This window comes from Cyanistes caeruleus, chromosome 18 (assembly GCF_971803275.1).
Source record: "Cyanistes caeruleus chromosome 18, bCyaCae1.hap1.1, whole genome shotgun sequence".
Lineage (NCBI taxonomy): Eukaryota > Metazoa > Chordata > Aves > Passeriformes > Paridae > Cyanistes > Cyanistes caeruleus.
This window is the reverse complement of record NC_141718.1, coordinates 12068536-12080708: the sequence shown is the minus strand read 5'-3', so window position 1 is coordinate 12080708 and position 12173 is coordinate 12068536. Positions and strand designations below refer to the sequence as shown.

Sequence of the window (12173 nt, the reverse complement as noted above, 5' to 3'; positions counted from 1 at the left end):
GGAGCAAGAAGAACTTCCCTGGAAACATGTGGCAGCTCCTGGGAGTGATTCCCAGCTAAGCTGAGGTCCCCTTGCTTCTTGTTCCTCATTTGAAACTTCCTCCAGCTCCACATCTAGGCTGGGTTTCTGTCACTCTCCCTCCCCTGGATTTTTCCCTTGTTTCCTGTCTGGAAATGTCTTCCTATCACCTGGCAGCTGAGGTCGTTGTTGGGGTTGTTTTGGGGTTTTCCACTCATTCCATGTGCTCAGCTCTTGGCTGAAGAAGGGTTTGCAGCCAACTCCCCTTCCCCTTCCCCTTCCCCTTCCCCTTCCCCTTCCCCTTCCCCTTCCCCTTCCCCTTCCCCTTCCCCTTCCCCTGCAGTTTGGGATCTCATCCAGCCAATCCCGCTCTCCTTTTCCCCCTCTCTCTCTGCCTTTGTGGGCAGTGGTCCCTGGAGCTCTGCAGGCAGACGATATTCCCAGAGATATCCAATACCCGGATTTGCCTGGAGCGAGGGGGATTTTTTTGCCTTGTTGTTTCCCTCATGGAATTGTCTGTGCTGAACTCGCAGCCCGGACCAACAGAGCAGAAAGCATGGACCAAACCCCGTTCCCAGCCACCCCCATGCGTGTCTCCTTGGATTAGTTTTCCTCACGCCTCAGTGTTGGATTACATCCCGTGCTGTGACATCCTGATGGAACGTGGCACCGGCGGAGCGGGACGCGATGGGAAGTGATGGGCTGGCAAGTGACTAACGCTGCTGGAGCCACGTCTCCTCTCATTTCCCTCCAACTTCCCTGGCTGCTGGGAATGTTTTCCGGGCCGGATGGGAGCTGGGTTTCCCCAGCTGGTTGATCCCTGCCGGGAGGTTTCGGCATCAGCGGAGTTGTTTGGTCCTTGCAGGATCAACATCCGTGTGGGAGTTACACCAAGCAGGAGCAGAACCATGGGATGATTTGGGCTGGAAGGGAGCTTGAAGCTCATCCACTTCCATGGGCAGGGACACCTCCCACCAGAGCAGGTTGCTCTGCCTGCATCCCAAGGATTCCCTGCCCCCATCCCGGTGGTGATCCGAGCTCTCCACAGCATCCCATCCCTATGGGCTCTTCTAAAAATCCCTCTTCCCTTTTCCTCCTGTGGGAGCAGCAGGGCAGCACCCAGATGCTCTGGATTGCTGTGGAATTACTTCCCTAAGCCCAGAAACACAAAAATTGTTGTTGTTGTTGTTGTCAGCTGGAGATGGGTGAGGGGAGCCCAGCGAGGCCCCGTCTCTCCCTGGCTGTCTCTCCATGATTTCTCTTCCACAGCCTTGCTGCTCCTGGCAGGAGCACGTTCCCATCTGAGTCATCCCTGGCCCGGGTCAGGAGCGGGCTCAGATGCTTCCCTCTGATTTTTAACATCCCTTTGTCCTGATGGATTTTCACAGAGGGCTGGAGGGAGCTGCAGAAGGAGCCTCTTCCTCCGACAGCACAGATCTGGCTGGGAGAATCACAGGATCATGGCATGTGCCAAGTTGATCCACCAGGATCATCCAGTCCCACCCCTGCCCTGCCCAGAGCCCCCAACCTCCCCACCCTGGGCATCCCTGGCAGCGCTGTCCAAACGCTCCTGGAGCTCTGGCAGCCTCGGGGCCGTGCCCATTCCCTGGGGAGCCTGGGCAGTGCCAGCACCTCTGGGGGAAGAACCTTGCCCTGATCTGCACCTAAACCTCCTGACACAGCTCCAGCCCTTCCCTTTCCCTGTCCCAGGGAGCAGAACCCAGAGCTGCCCCTCAGAAGGAAGCTGTGGAACCACTGGTTTAATGTGGTCTCCAGGGATGTCCCCTCCCTGGCCAGCCCTGTGTGACAGCTCCATCACACCCACTGTGGTGCTGCTCCAGCCGTGTCCCTGGGGGGATTCTCCTGAATCCCAGTCCTGCCTCTTCCCCTTGGCTCTGTGAGTGAGGAATTTGCAGTTTGTGGTGTTGAGCATGAGCAGGATCCCAGCCAGGGATGGCCAAGTGACAAGTGCTGAGATGCCACCTGGAGACCCCCCAGCTCCTGGACTGTCTGTGAAGGAGCCCCTGAAGGGCTGACCCCAGGTGGGTTTGGTGGGATCCAGGACAATGCCCAGTGGGTCAGCATGGGGGTCCCCAAGCCCTAAATCCAGTTTTTCTGCTGGAAAGCACCAGGCTGGACACAAGGACAGGACAGTGGTGGTGAAGGTGACATGGGGAAGTAGCCAGAGCCACCCAGACTGTGCCCCCTCTCCGTGGCCATCCCAGTGGCAGTGCTGAGGTGGCTTTGTGGGGGGGACACCTGTCCCTAGTGCTGTCCCAGCCCCAGGAGGCTCCAGGAGGGACTTCCCAAAGGGAATTCCTTTCTTGGGGACCACCAGTGGTTCTCTCCTCCCTGAACCTGCCCTGCAGGAGCCCTCCCCAGCTGTGTTGGCAGCACAGCTGGCAGCTCCCTGCAGCCACAGCTGGCCACAGCTGGCAGTGAGGCTCCGGGAGGTTTCCCGCCCTGGCAGTGGAGCCGGAGGGCACAGCTTTAGCGGGATTAACCTAATGGAGCCTGCAAGGCTGGGAATTGGAGGGGGGAAATCCCCATGTGAGGCTTTAAATTAGCTGAACGTGACATTTGAGCTGGATAAATGGGATGATCACGCTGGAAATGGGAACTGCCCGCATTAGAAAGGGACTCTTTCCTTACTGGAGATGCTCTGGGAGCAGCTCCTGCTTGGGATGATCCCCTCTGCTCCAGCTCAGGTCTGGCTTCATCCTGCTGGATCCATCCTGGATCATCCTCTCACCCACTGGAGCTGGCTGTGATCCACAGGGTGGGAAGAGACCTTAAAGACCGTCCCATTCCACCCCCCTGCGTGGACAGGGACACTTCCCACCGGATCAAATTTCATGTGGAATATTTGCCACGTGCACTAATGGAGGGAGCAGGTGACTGCCTTTGTAGCTTGAATCCTGCATGGATTGATATCCTGGGGAGAGAAAGCTGCTGGGGCAACTGCTCTGGGATCTCTCCATCCTCTTTTGGCCCTAAAAGCAGCAGGAGCAAGGCCTGAGATGTCTCCTGAAGGGACTTTGCTGCAGAGCACCTCCCTGGGGTGCTGGGCTCCCAGCTGGAAGCGAACTCAGGATAGTGGGAAGGCATTGGGACAGTGTCCCTGGAACTGCCACGGGTTGAGACATTGGAACTCTGTCACTGGAGCTGGCACAGGGTGCCCAGAGCAGCTGTGGCTGCCCCTGGACCCCTGGAAGTGTCCCAGGCCAGGCTGGATGGGGCTTGGAGCAGCCTGGGACAGTGGGAGGTGTCGCTGTTCATGGCAGGGGTGGAACAAGATCATCTGTAAGATTCTTTCCCACCCAAACCATTCCATGGGCATTATGGTCTGTCTCTGGACTGGGATTTTTGCCTGGTGGTAGAGACATTCCTGATCCTGGATATCTTTTGGGGTTGAGCTCCATTGGGAAGAGGCTCCAACTCTTAATTTCTCCATGGGACTCACCCACCTTGGGAGCATTTTGGTGACAGCCTGGGATATCTGGGATAAGTGCAAAGTCTCCTGGCCATTTCTTGGCTTTGCAGTGACTCACCCCGGCATTCTTAGCAATTCCATCGATTTTATCCGTCCCATTCATACTGTGAACATCTGATTGCTGTGGCAGGAGAAGGAGGGTTTGTTTATCAGGCTGTCTCCGTGATGGATAACCTGCTCCCACCAATTCCCTGCCATCCACACAGGGGCCAGGAGATGAGGAAGGGGCAACCGTGACAAAACACAGTCCCACACCACCCGTGTGCTCGGGCACTGCTGCCACCCCTGGAAGATGCTCCGGGTGTCCTTGCTGAGGGTTTGGGGCTCTCTGAGGGCATCACCGCCCACCCCAAGCAGGGTGGAACCCCAAAATAACAATCCGGGCGAGCTCCAGGTGATTTTCTCCATGCAGGACACGCCCAGGCAGGCATCCCAGCCGGGGAGCAGCCGGAACTGAGCGCGGCGCTGCCGGGATGGCAGCGGGGCCAGCGAGGGCATCGCGGCCAAGGCAGCGCCGCCGTCCCCGTCACCTCCGAGGCGCGGGTGCCACTCAGGAGCTGTCACAGCTGCCTGTCACCGCGCTGCCTGTCAGCGACACGCCGGAGGTGGCTGTCACCCTTCTCCCGCTCGCTTTCCCCCTTCCCCGCTCCTGGCACGGCTGATCCCATCAAGCGCGGCTGTTGATTTTGGGATGAGCTGTGCCGCGCGGAGCAGGAGCCCTGACCTTTGCGGGAGCGCCGAAGGAAAACACGGAGAGGTTTTTGGAAGGAGGGTGGCATCCCCAGGCATCGCTGGGCGGTGTCACGACATCGGGAAGCGGGGTTTGGCTTTTGGGAACCCCTCGGGAGGCAGGAATGGGGTGAAGGACCGCGGGAAGTCTCCACGGGTGGCACCAGGGTGCGAAATTCCGCTGGTGCCCAGTTAAATGCCAGCTCGGAGCGGGGGTGAAGTCACGGGGGAGGATTGATGGCCGGGAAAGTTTGGATTTTCGAGGCGGGTTGATAAAGGTGATTATGGTGATTAAGGTTCAGGTAATGACTGCCACGGGGCAGCGGAGATCGGGAGACGTCAATGGGAGGAGGGAGGGAGCAGGGGGAGAGGGAAGAGAGGGAGGATTGGGGAGAGGGAGCCGCTGTCACGCTTCAAAGCTTGCGAGGACCAAGAGATCCCGCTGCTGCTTCCCCATCTCGGGGTCCCCACGGCAAAGCCTGAGCCCCCCACCCCGAAACGAGACGTGCTCGTGGAGTTTTTATTCGCCTTGTAATTAACGCTGATTGCGGCACTTTGGGGGGGTTTCCGTGAGAATCTTCCTCCCGTGCTGGGGGGAGGCTCCTGCAGCTCCACCTTCCCCCCGAGTTAACGCTGCCAGCTTCTCCTCGGAGCGCGAATCCGGGCAAAGGGGAGAATCCCAAATTAACTGCAGAGCCCCCCAAGCCCTCGGGGCTGATCCCCGGTGCCTTTCCCTGCCCTCCTGCCCCGCTCCGCCGCTTTTCCCTCCTGCCAGCAGCGGCTCTATTGTTAAACGCCGCGATCCTACGTGGCTCGCTGCCGCTAATGAAGGTAATTAGCTGTGAGTCACGTCGGGCTCATTTATGTTACGAGGTCAAAATCCCCGCTACACTTCAATACATTTTTGCAGCGAGCACATTTAGAAAGTAATTAAAAGGCTCAGCAGCCGCCGGTGCCTCCATCCCCTCTCCCCCTCGCCGGGCTGGCAGGATTTAATTGAGGCCAGCCGAAAGTTAGTGGGAATAAATTGTGGCTGATAACGTGGAGGTTGTAATTTAATTCCGGGAGAGGAGCTGTTCTGGCCCGGGTGTTTGGCTCTTCAGGGAGGGGGTGATGATGATAACTCAGTTCTGCCACGCGATTTAGGGAGGGGGGAATGAGGCTCTGCGGGGAGGGCTCACTCGTCAGAGCGTCACCTCTGGGATTTGTGGACCCAGTTCCCAGCCCTGGGAGGTTGTGGATGTGGAGGGATGCTGGTCCAGCAGCCCAGGGTGAATTGTCACAAAGACTGGTGAGGAAATATCAAAAATATTGGTAATGTGGTGCTGGGGACGTGAATTCCCCTCTTGGCTTTGAAGGGAGCGTGTAAAAATTAGGGAGTGAGTTTTTACACAGGTGGATAAAGCCAGGACACAGGGAATGGCTCCCACTGCCAGAGGGCAGGGATGGATGGGATATTGGGCAGGAATTGTTCCCTGGCAGGGTGGACAGGCCCTGGCACAGGGTGCCCAGAGCAGCTGGGGCTGCCCCTGGATCCCTGGCAGTGCCCAAGACCAGGCTGGACATTGGGGCTTGTTCCAGCCTGGGACAGTGGGAGGTGTCCCTGCCCATGGGAATGAGATGATTTTAATGTCCCCTCCACCCAAACCATCCCACAATTCCGTGATTCTGACATCTCAATTGCTGCCTCTGCCTGTGCAATGACCAGAAGAAGAGAAGGATCCAGAGCTGCTGCTGCTGCTCGGAGGTGCTGGAGCAGGATGGGCTCGGGATGCTCCCAGGATTTCCAGCCCAGGGAGCAGGATGTAAATGTAACCTTCAGCCAGCGAGTGCAATTAGAGCCCCGTGCCTGCCGCTATATTAAAATGGGATATTAAAGCAAACAGCGGCTCTCCCCGCTCCCAGGGATAATATCCAGCGCCTGTTTAGCCAGGGATTTGCCGGCACTCTGAGCAAACAGCTGGGAGCCGCCGCTGGTGCCCGGGAAACCTCTGAAATCCCCGAGTGAAAATCCAGCCTTCGGATCCCGGCGTGGATCCGCTCCCGGGGCCGAGCATCCTGCGGGGCAGGACCTTTCCCTGGCCAGGAGGAGGAGGAGGAGGAGGAGCGGCTTTTCCGCCCTTGCTGAGGCTGAAGGAGGATGTGGAACCCAAGCATGGCCACGCTCCTGGTTACCTTCCTGCTCCAGCTCTGCCAGTCCACATCCCTCTTTTTCCTTATCCCTCTCACCACTTTTTCCTTGGAAGGAGAGTACCAGAACTGCGTTTAACTCTGTTCTTCCCTTGGAATAGGAATGGAATCACCTTTGGGGTGGCTGGCACGCAGCTTTTCCTCAGCTGCCACCTCATGTCTTATTAAAAACTGACCACGAGGCTGTTCCAGCTTTATTTTCCCTTTCTTGTTTGGACAATGGTGATGTGATTCCAAAAGTTTTGCAATCCTGCACATGGGTGTCCCCTCTCCTGTCCCCTCCCTGGTCCCAACTGGGTGATGGGATCTGGGGCAGGAGATCCCAATTCCCACAAAGCCCAGACGTCTCCTGCTTTCCAGACAGGGAGCTCAGTAAGGCATTCCAGGGGGAAATAGCAGGAAAATCACATTTTTTTGTGCACATCCTTTGCTCCCCTTCCCAAAAAACTTGTATCCCAGCTCTCGCTGTTGTTACCAGCGCTGGTTTCCCGGCTCTCTCCCCGCAGATACGCTGTCAGTGCCTCGCTGGTCCCCGCAGATCCCTCGTCGGGATTTAGGAAACTCCATCAAACACAGGTACGCTCACCCTGCTGCCCTGCCAGGCTGGGGGATGAGGGGTGGCCAGCTCCCTTCCCATCTCCTCCCCAGGACACGGGGAGGGGACATTCCCCCTCTTTGCCGTGCTGGGCTCTCCTCCAAGCCCATTTCAATTCCATTTCAGTTCAGATCTGGTTTAGATAAGGCTCGAGTGGCTATCGATAAAAGCTGTGTATTATCCGTGACCTTGCCAGCCTTCAGCAAATTCCCCATCTCTGGATTATCACCCTTCCATATCTCCCCGAAGAGGGAAAAGCTGTTTGATGGGAAGTTGCTTCCCAAGGGGCTGGAAATGTTGGTCCCCATGGTGGGGAGGGGTTTGGGGGGTACTGGGGTGGGCAAAGCTGGGGAATCACAGAGATTTGGGATTGGATTCCCTTTGGAAGCTTCCAGCAGCAAAGGAAGGCTCGGGGTTGTGTTTTGGCATCCCTGGAAGAATTCCTCAGCAGCTGCGGTGGTTTGAGGGCAGCAGAGAGAGGATAAAGCAGGGCTCGGGAGACAAGTGAGGCTTCATCCCTCCCTGGCCACTCCGTGTTTCTCTCCACAGGTTTTCCACCAAGTACTGGATGTCTCAGACCTGCACCGTCTGCGGGAAGGGAATGTTGTTCGGCTTAAAATGCAAAAACTGCAAGTACGGCGCCATGCCGGAGCTGTTTGTGTCCCTCCTCCAAGCTGGATAAGCAGGGTTTTCCTGGGGGAGCCGAGCAGGGCTCTGGGCATGGAGAGACCAAGCAGGCCCTCGCCAGCTCATCCTCACAGGAAGCTTTAATGAGATGTGGAATTGTGTGAGCAACACCCCAAAGCAGGGCTGGGGATGGGGTCAGGCTCCTCGGGGAGGATGTGCCTGCCAGACCTCGGCTCTGCTCGCTCCAGAGCTCTGAGTCAGATCCTGCCAGTCCCCCTTCCCTAAGCCTGGCTTTAGATGCCCACGTTATGGAGATTCCCTGTGGAATTAGCTGCAGGACACGGGGGATGGGTGTGCAGGACCGGGCAGGGATAGCTCTGGGCATCAGGTGGGTTTTGCCCGCAGTTTTGGGCTGTAGCCTCTATTTCTGCCGAGTTTTGGGCGCCTCTGGCAGGGTCGTGGCCCTGAGGAGCCAACTGACCCCAAAGGGTTAATCCATGGTGCAAAGGAGAGGGGATGAGCGGGGACAGGACCGGGGGAACAGCGAGGCAGAGGCTGGGGCAGCTCCAGCTGCTCTCGATCCGCCACAGCCGATCCGGCCTCGGACGGAGCCGGGCAGCACTCGGGGAAGCCTCTGCTGGAGCCAGGATTGCCTTTCCTGGGGCTGGGAGCTGGGAATTGGGATTGTCTGCGGCTAACGGAGCGATAGCGATCGCTGCTGCCGCTGATTAAGCGCTGATGAGTTGGTAAATTGGGATTTAAACCTGCCGAGAAGGGCTCGCTTACTCCACAGCTGGTGGGGCTTTTCTGGAAGGGATGTTATCAAATAGAGGGATTTTAAAGGGGTGATTCCCGTCGGATCCGTGCTCGGAGAACTGGAGGCTTTTCCTGCCCGTGCGGGAGGAGGGATGCTGTGCCTGCTCCCTGACCAGGATCGGGGACGCTGTGGCTCTGGCTGTGCAAATCCTGCTCCCTGTAATCCTACACAACAAATCCTTTTCCTGGCAGTCAAAAGTCGGGAGTGAACACAAGGCATTTAGGTTTTTTCCAGCCTTGCCCCGGCGCTGCTCTCCCCAGAAAGCAGAGGGGAACCAACAGGTAAAGCAAACAACCGGACCCCAAACCCCCCAAGCCTCAAATACCAAATTAATTCCTGCCTTTCCCTCTAGGAACAGCTTTGTAATAAAAGCTAACACGGGCAGCTCCTGAATTTTCATTACCCAGCTCATTGACTTGGAGCTGCCGTTCTCTCTTTTTTTTTCCCCCCCATCATTTCCCCTTGTTTTGATAAATCCTTTCCTCCTTTTTCCCTTTTCCCCCATGGCTTTCTGCCGGCCTGGCAGAGCGTGAGCTGGGGATGCGTTTCCATCCTTAATTAAGGAGGAATGGGAAGGATTTGGGAGTCTGCCTATGCCTGTATGCATGAGCCGGGGGTGAAGCCCTCCAGACTCCTGCCCTGGCTCCGCAAACCGGGAAAAGCTCTGCAGAATATCCAGAGGCTGTAAATCCTCTCTTTATTTTGGCTAAGTGTCCTTAATAAAGCCGGGAGGGGAGGGCACAGTGACAGGGACACATCAGGGACTTTCTCCCCCTCTGCTGCTCCTGAATTTAATTAAGCGTCCAGCAGCAGGATGGTGGGAATGGGGATTTCATGGAATGGTTTGGGCTGGAAGGGACCTTAAAGCTGATCCCGTCTCACCTTCCAGTAAACTCTTCCCCCCAGCACAGGGCTCTGTGCCTTTTATTGCAGCCAGCTCTGGCAGAAGTGACAATTTGGGGTGTCCTCGAGCTTGGCTGGTCCCTCCCAGCTGGCAGAGAAAGGGGCAGAGCACCCAGCTTTGGGAATTTCTGTGCGTTTTCCAAGGGTGTGCAGCCCCTGCCAGTCAGCCCCTCCTGATTTTCCAGGATGTGCATCCCAAACTGCTCCTCACCCCTGAGCCTGCTGCCTGGGAATGAGGGGAAGCAGGAGCTGCGGGCTTCACTCCGAGTGAACAGCCAAAGCCTTGCATCCAATCGCTTTCCCAAGGGGAAAAGGAGGAAAAAGCCCTGAGCTCCATCACAGAATCCCAGAATAGCCTGGATGGGAAGGGACCTTAAATCCCATCCCGTTCCACCCTGCCATGGCCAGGGGCACCTTCCACCATCCCAGGCTGCTCCAAGCCCCGTCCAGCCTGGCCTTGGACACTTCAGGAATCCAGGGGCAGCCACAGCTTCAACCTCCTCCAACACAGGGAGCAATTCCTTCCCCAAATCCCACCTCTGGCAGCGGGAAGAAGTTTCCCCTTATCCCGTCTCTCCATCCATCAGCTCTCTCTTCTCACTCCTTTCTCTCCGTCCCCTGCCAGGCTCAAGTGCCACAACAAATGCACCAAAGAGGCGCCCCCGTGTCACCTGCTGATCATCCACCGCGGAGGTAAGGGGCTCTCTGCTGCCCGCTCCGTGCCTCCGGGGGTGCTGCCAGCGGGTCAAACCTTCAAAAGCCCCGCGGGCGATTCGGGAGCCGGACCCAGGCGGGGTCCCCGGCGGGACGGAGGCTCCCGAACCGCTTGGGCTCTCCGGGGAAATGTTACCCACCGTTTTTTCCGCTTGTAGGGAGACGAGCCGGTCGGGGCGAGGCAGATTTGCATTGCAAACCACTTCCACCCACCCTCCCCCTGCCTCCTTTTCTTTTCAGATTCCCCACCGCACGGGGTAAGTCCAACCAGGTTTTGGCCTTTTGCTTCTGTCGAGAGCTCAGGGCGGATGGGGGACCCCGAACCTCCCGGTGCATGCGGGGTCCCCGCGCCGGGGACGCGGCCGTGGCCCTGCGGATGCTCGTGGTGCTTTTGGAGCTGCCTTATCCCGCTTTCCTGCGGGAGAGCCCGGCCTAAAATCCACAGAGAGACAGGCAGAACTTTGCAGCAGGACGGCGGGGAGGCGCTTCCCACCTCTTTTCTTCCAGATTTTGGCTCCCTTGCTGGCCAGAGGACCGCGACTGCCTGAGGGAAACGATTCCGATCGCTCTTGCCTTGAATTTTGAGCTCTTAAAGCTGTTCCTTTGTGTCAAATATCCCACCCCAAAACCCGCTCCTTGGTTTAATCCCGGGGAAAAGGATTGTGCCGGTGGCACCTCAGAGGGGCAATTTTACAGCCTCCACGCCCTCGCTTGCAGGAAATTTGGGTGGAAGTGGCTGAAGACCCCCCCGGTCAGGCTCGGAGCTGCCCGGGAGGCAGGAGAGCAGGCGGGTTCCTGGCATGGGCAGGATTTGGGATTTGGGGCTGTGATGTGGCAGGAGCCGGAGCTGCCCGCTGTGTGTTTTAGGAGCAGCATGGCTTTGGGGTGGCCTCAGCATCACTGAAATACCTCCCCACCCCCTAAAAAAACCCCAAATCCAGCTCTTAAATTCATAAGCTTGGAGTCAAACCGTTCTTGAGCCCCTCAGCCTTCAGGCTTTCCCCCCCCACCAAAAAAATCTCCCTGCTGAGAGTGTTGTGAGCCGGCTCCTTCCCTCCACCCCAAAAAGCTCTGGCAAGGAACGGGACTGTGCTGGCTGAGCCGCGGCTCACGGAGGGGCCGTGGCAGCTTCTGGACCTCCCAGATTTCCACCTGACACCCTGGGGGGGTTGGCCGTGGCCGGGGTGCAGGAGGATCCCGAGGTTCAGCTGCCATCCCAGGCTGGAAGTGCCGCGGGAATCGCTTTGGAGAGCGGTTTGCAAGCACAGGGTGACCCCGAGCGCTCCTGCTGAGCTTTGATGTCCTCTCCTCTCTCTTCCCTTCCTCTCCACCCCCTTTGCCCTCTCTCCCTTCTTAATCCAGCAAGGTTAGTCCGGACAGAGTCGGTGCCCTGTGACATCAACAACCCCCTGAGGAAGCCCCCGCGGTACTCGGACCTGCACGTCAGCCAAACGCTCCCCAAAACCAACAAACTCAACAAGGTGAGCCCCCGCCCGCACCCTGCCGCAGGGACAGGACCCCTGGAACCCCAATATCCACGGCTGTGCAGGGGATCATGGAATTCTCCAGGCTGGAAAAGATCTTTTAAGAAAACTGAGTTTGATTGTTCCCGCAGCGCTGGCAGTGTCCCCAAGTGCCACATCCACATCGATGTCTAAATAACCCCACCCTGCCCTGGGCAGCTGTGCCAGGGCCTGACCACCCTTCCCATGAGGAAATCTTCCCAAAATTCACCCTGAGCCTCCCCTGGCGCAGCCTGAGGCCGTTCCCTCTCCTCCTGTCCCTGTTCCCTGGGAGCAGAGCCCGACCCTCCCCGGCTGTCCCCTCCTGGCAGGGAGTTGTGCAGAGCCACAAGGGCCCCCTGAGCCTCCTTTGCTCCAGGCTGAGCCCCTTTCCCAGCTCCCTCAGCCGCTCCTGGGGCTCCAGCCCCTTCCCCAGCTCCGTTCCCTGCCCTGGACATGTATCCAATGAAGTTATTTATTTTAAAAATAAAACGGGCTCAGCACTTCCAGAAGAACCTGGATCCTGCTGTCCCAGTCCTGCTCCACTGCAGCCTCTCAGTCTCCAGGTCCAAGCCGAATTTAGGG

The 12173-nt window shown here is 57.8% G+C and overlaps 1 protein-coding gene across 4 annotated transcripts in view; it reads left to right on the top strand.

Moving 5' to 3' along the window:
* The window catches only part of KSR2 (kinase suppressor of ras 2), an 81100-nt gene that overhangs the window by 31637 nt on the left and 37290 nt on the right, over window positions 1–12173 (top strand). For 2 of the 4 annotated variants that reach the window (XM_086856552.1, XM_086856553.1), the window contains exons 6-10: window positions 6937–7006; window positions 7575–7658; window positions 9998–10065; window positions 10245–10343; window positions 11449–11567. In XM_086856552.1, coding sequence (XP_086712678.1) covers window positions 6937–7006; window positions 7575–7658; window positions 9998–10065; window positions 10245–10343; window positions 11449–11567 — 440 coding nt within the window. The remainder of the gene's footprint in view (window positions 1–6936; window positions 7007–7574; window positions 7659–9997; window positions 10066–10244; window positions 10344–11448; window positions 11568–12173) is intronic. The other 2 variants (XM_086856554.1, XM_086856555.1) reach the window with 1 other exon arrangement.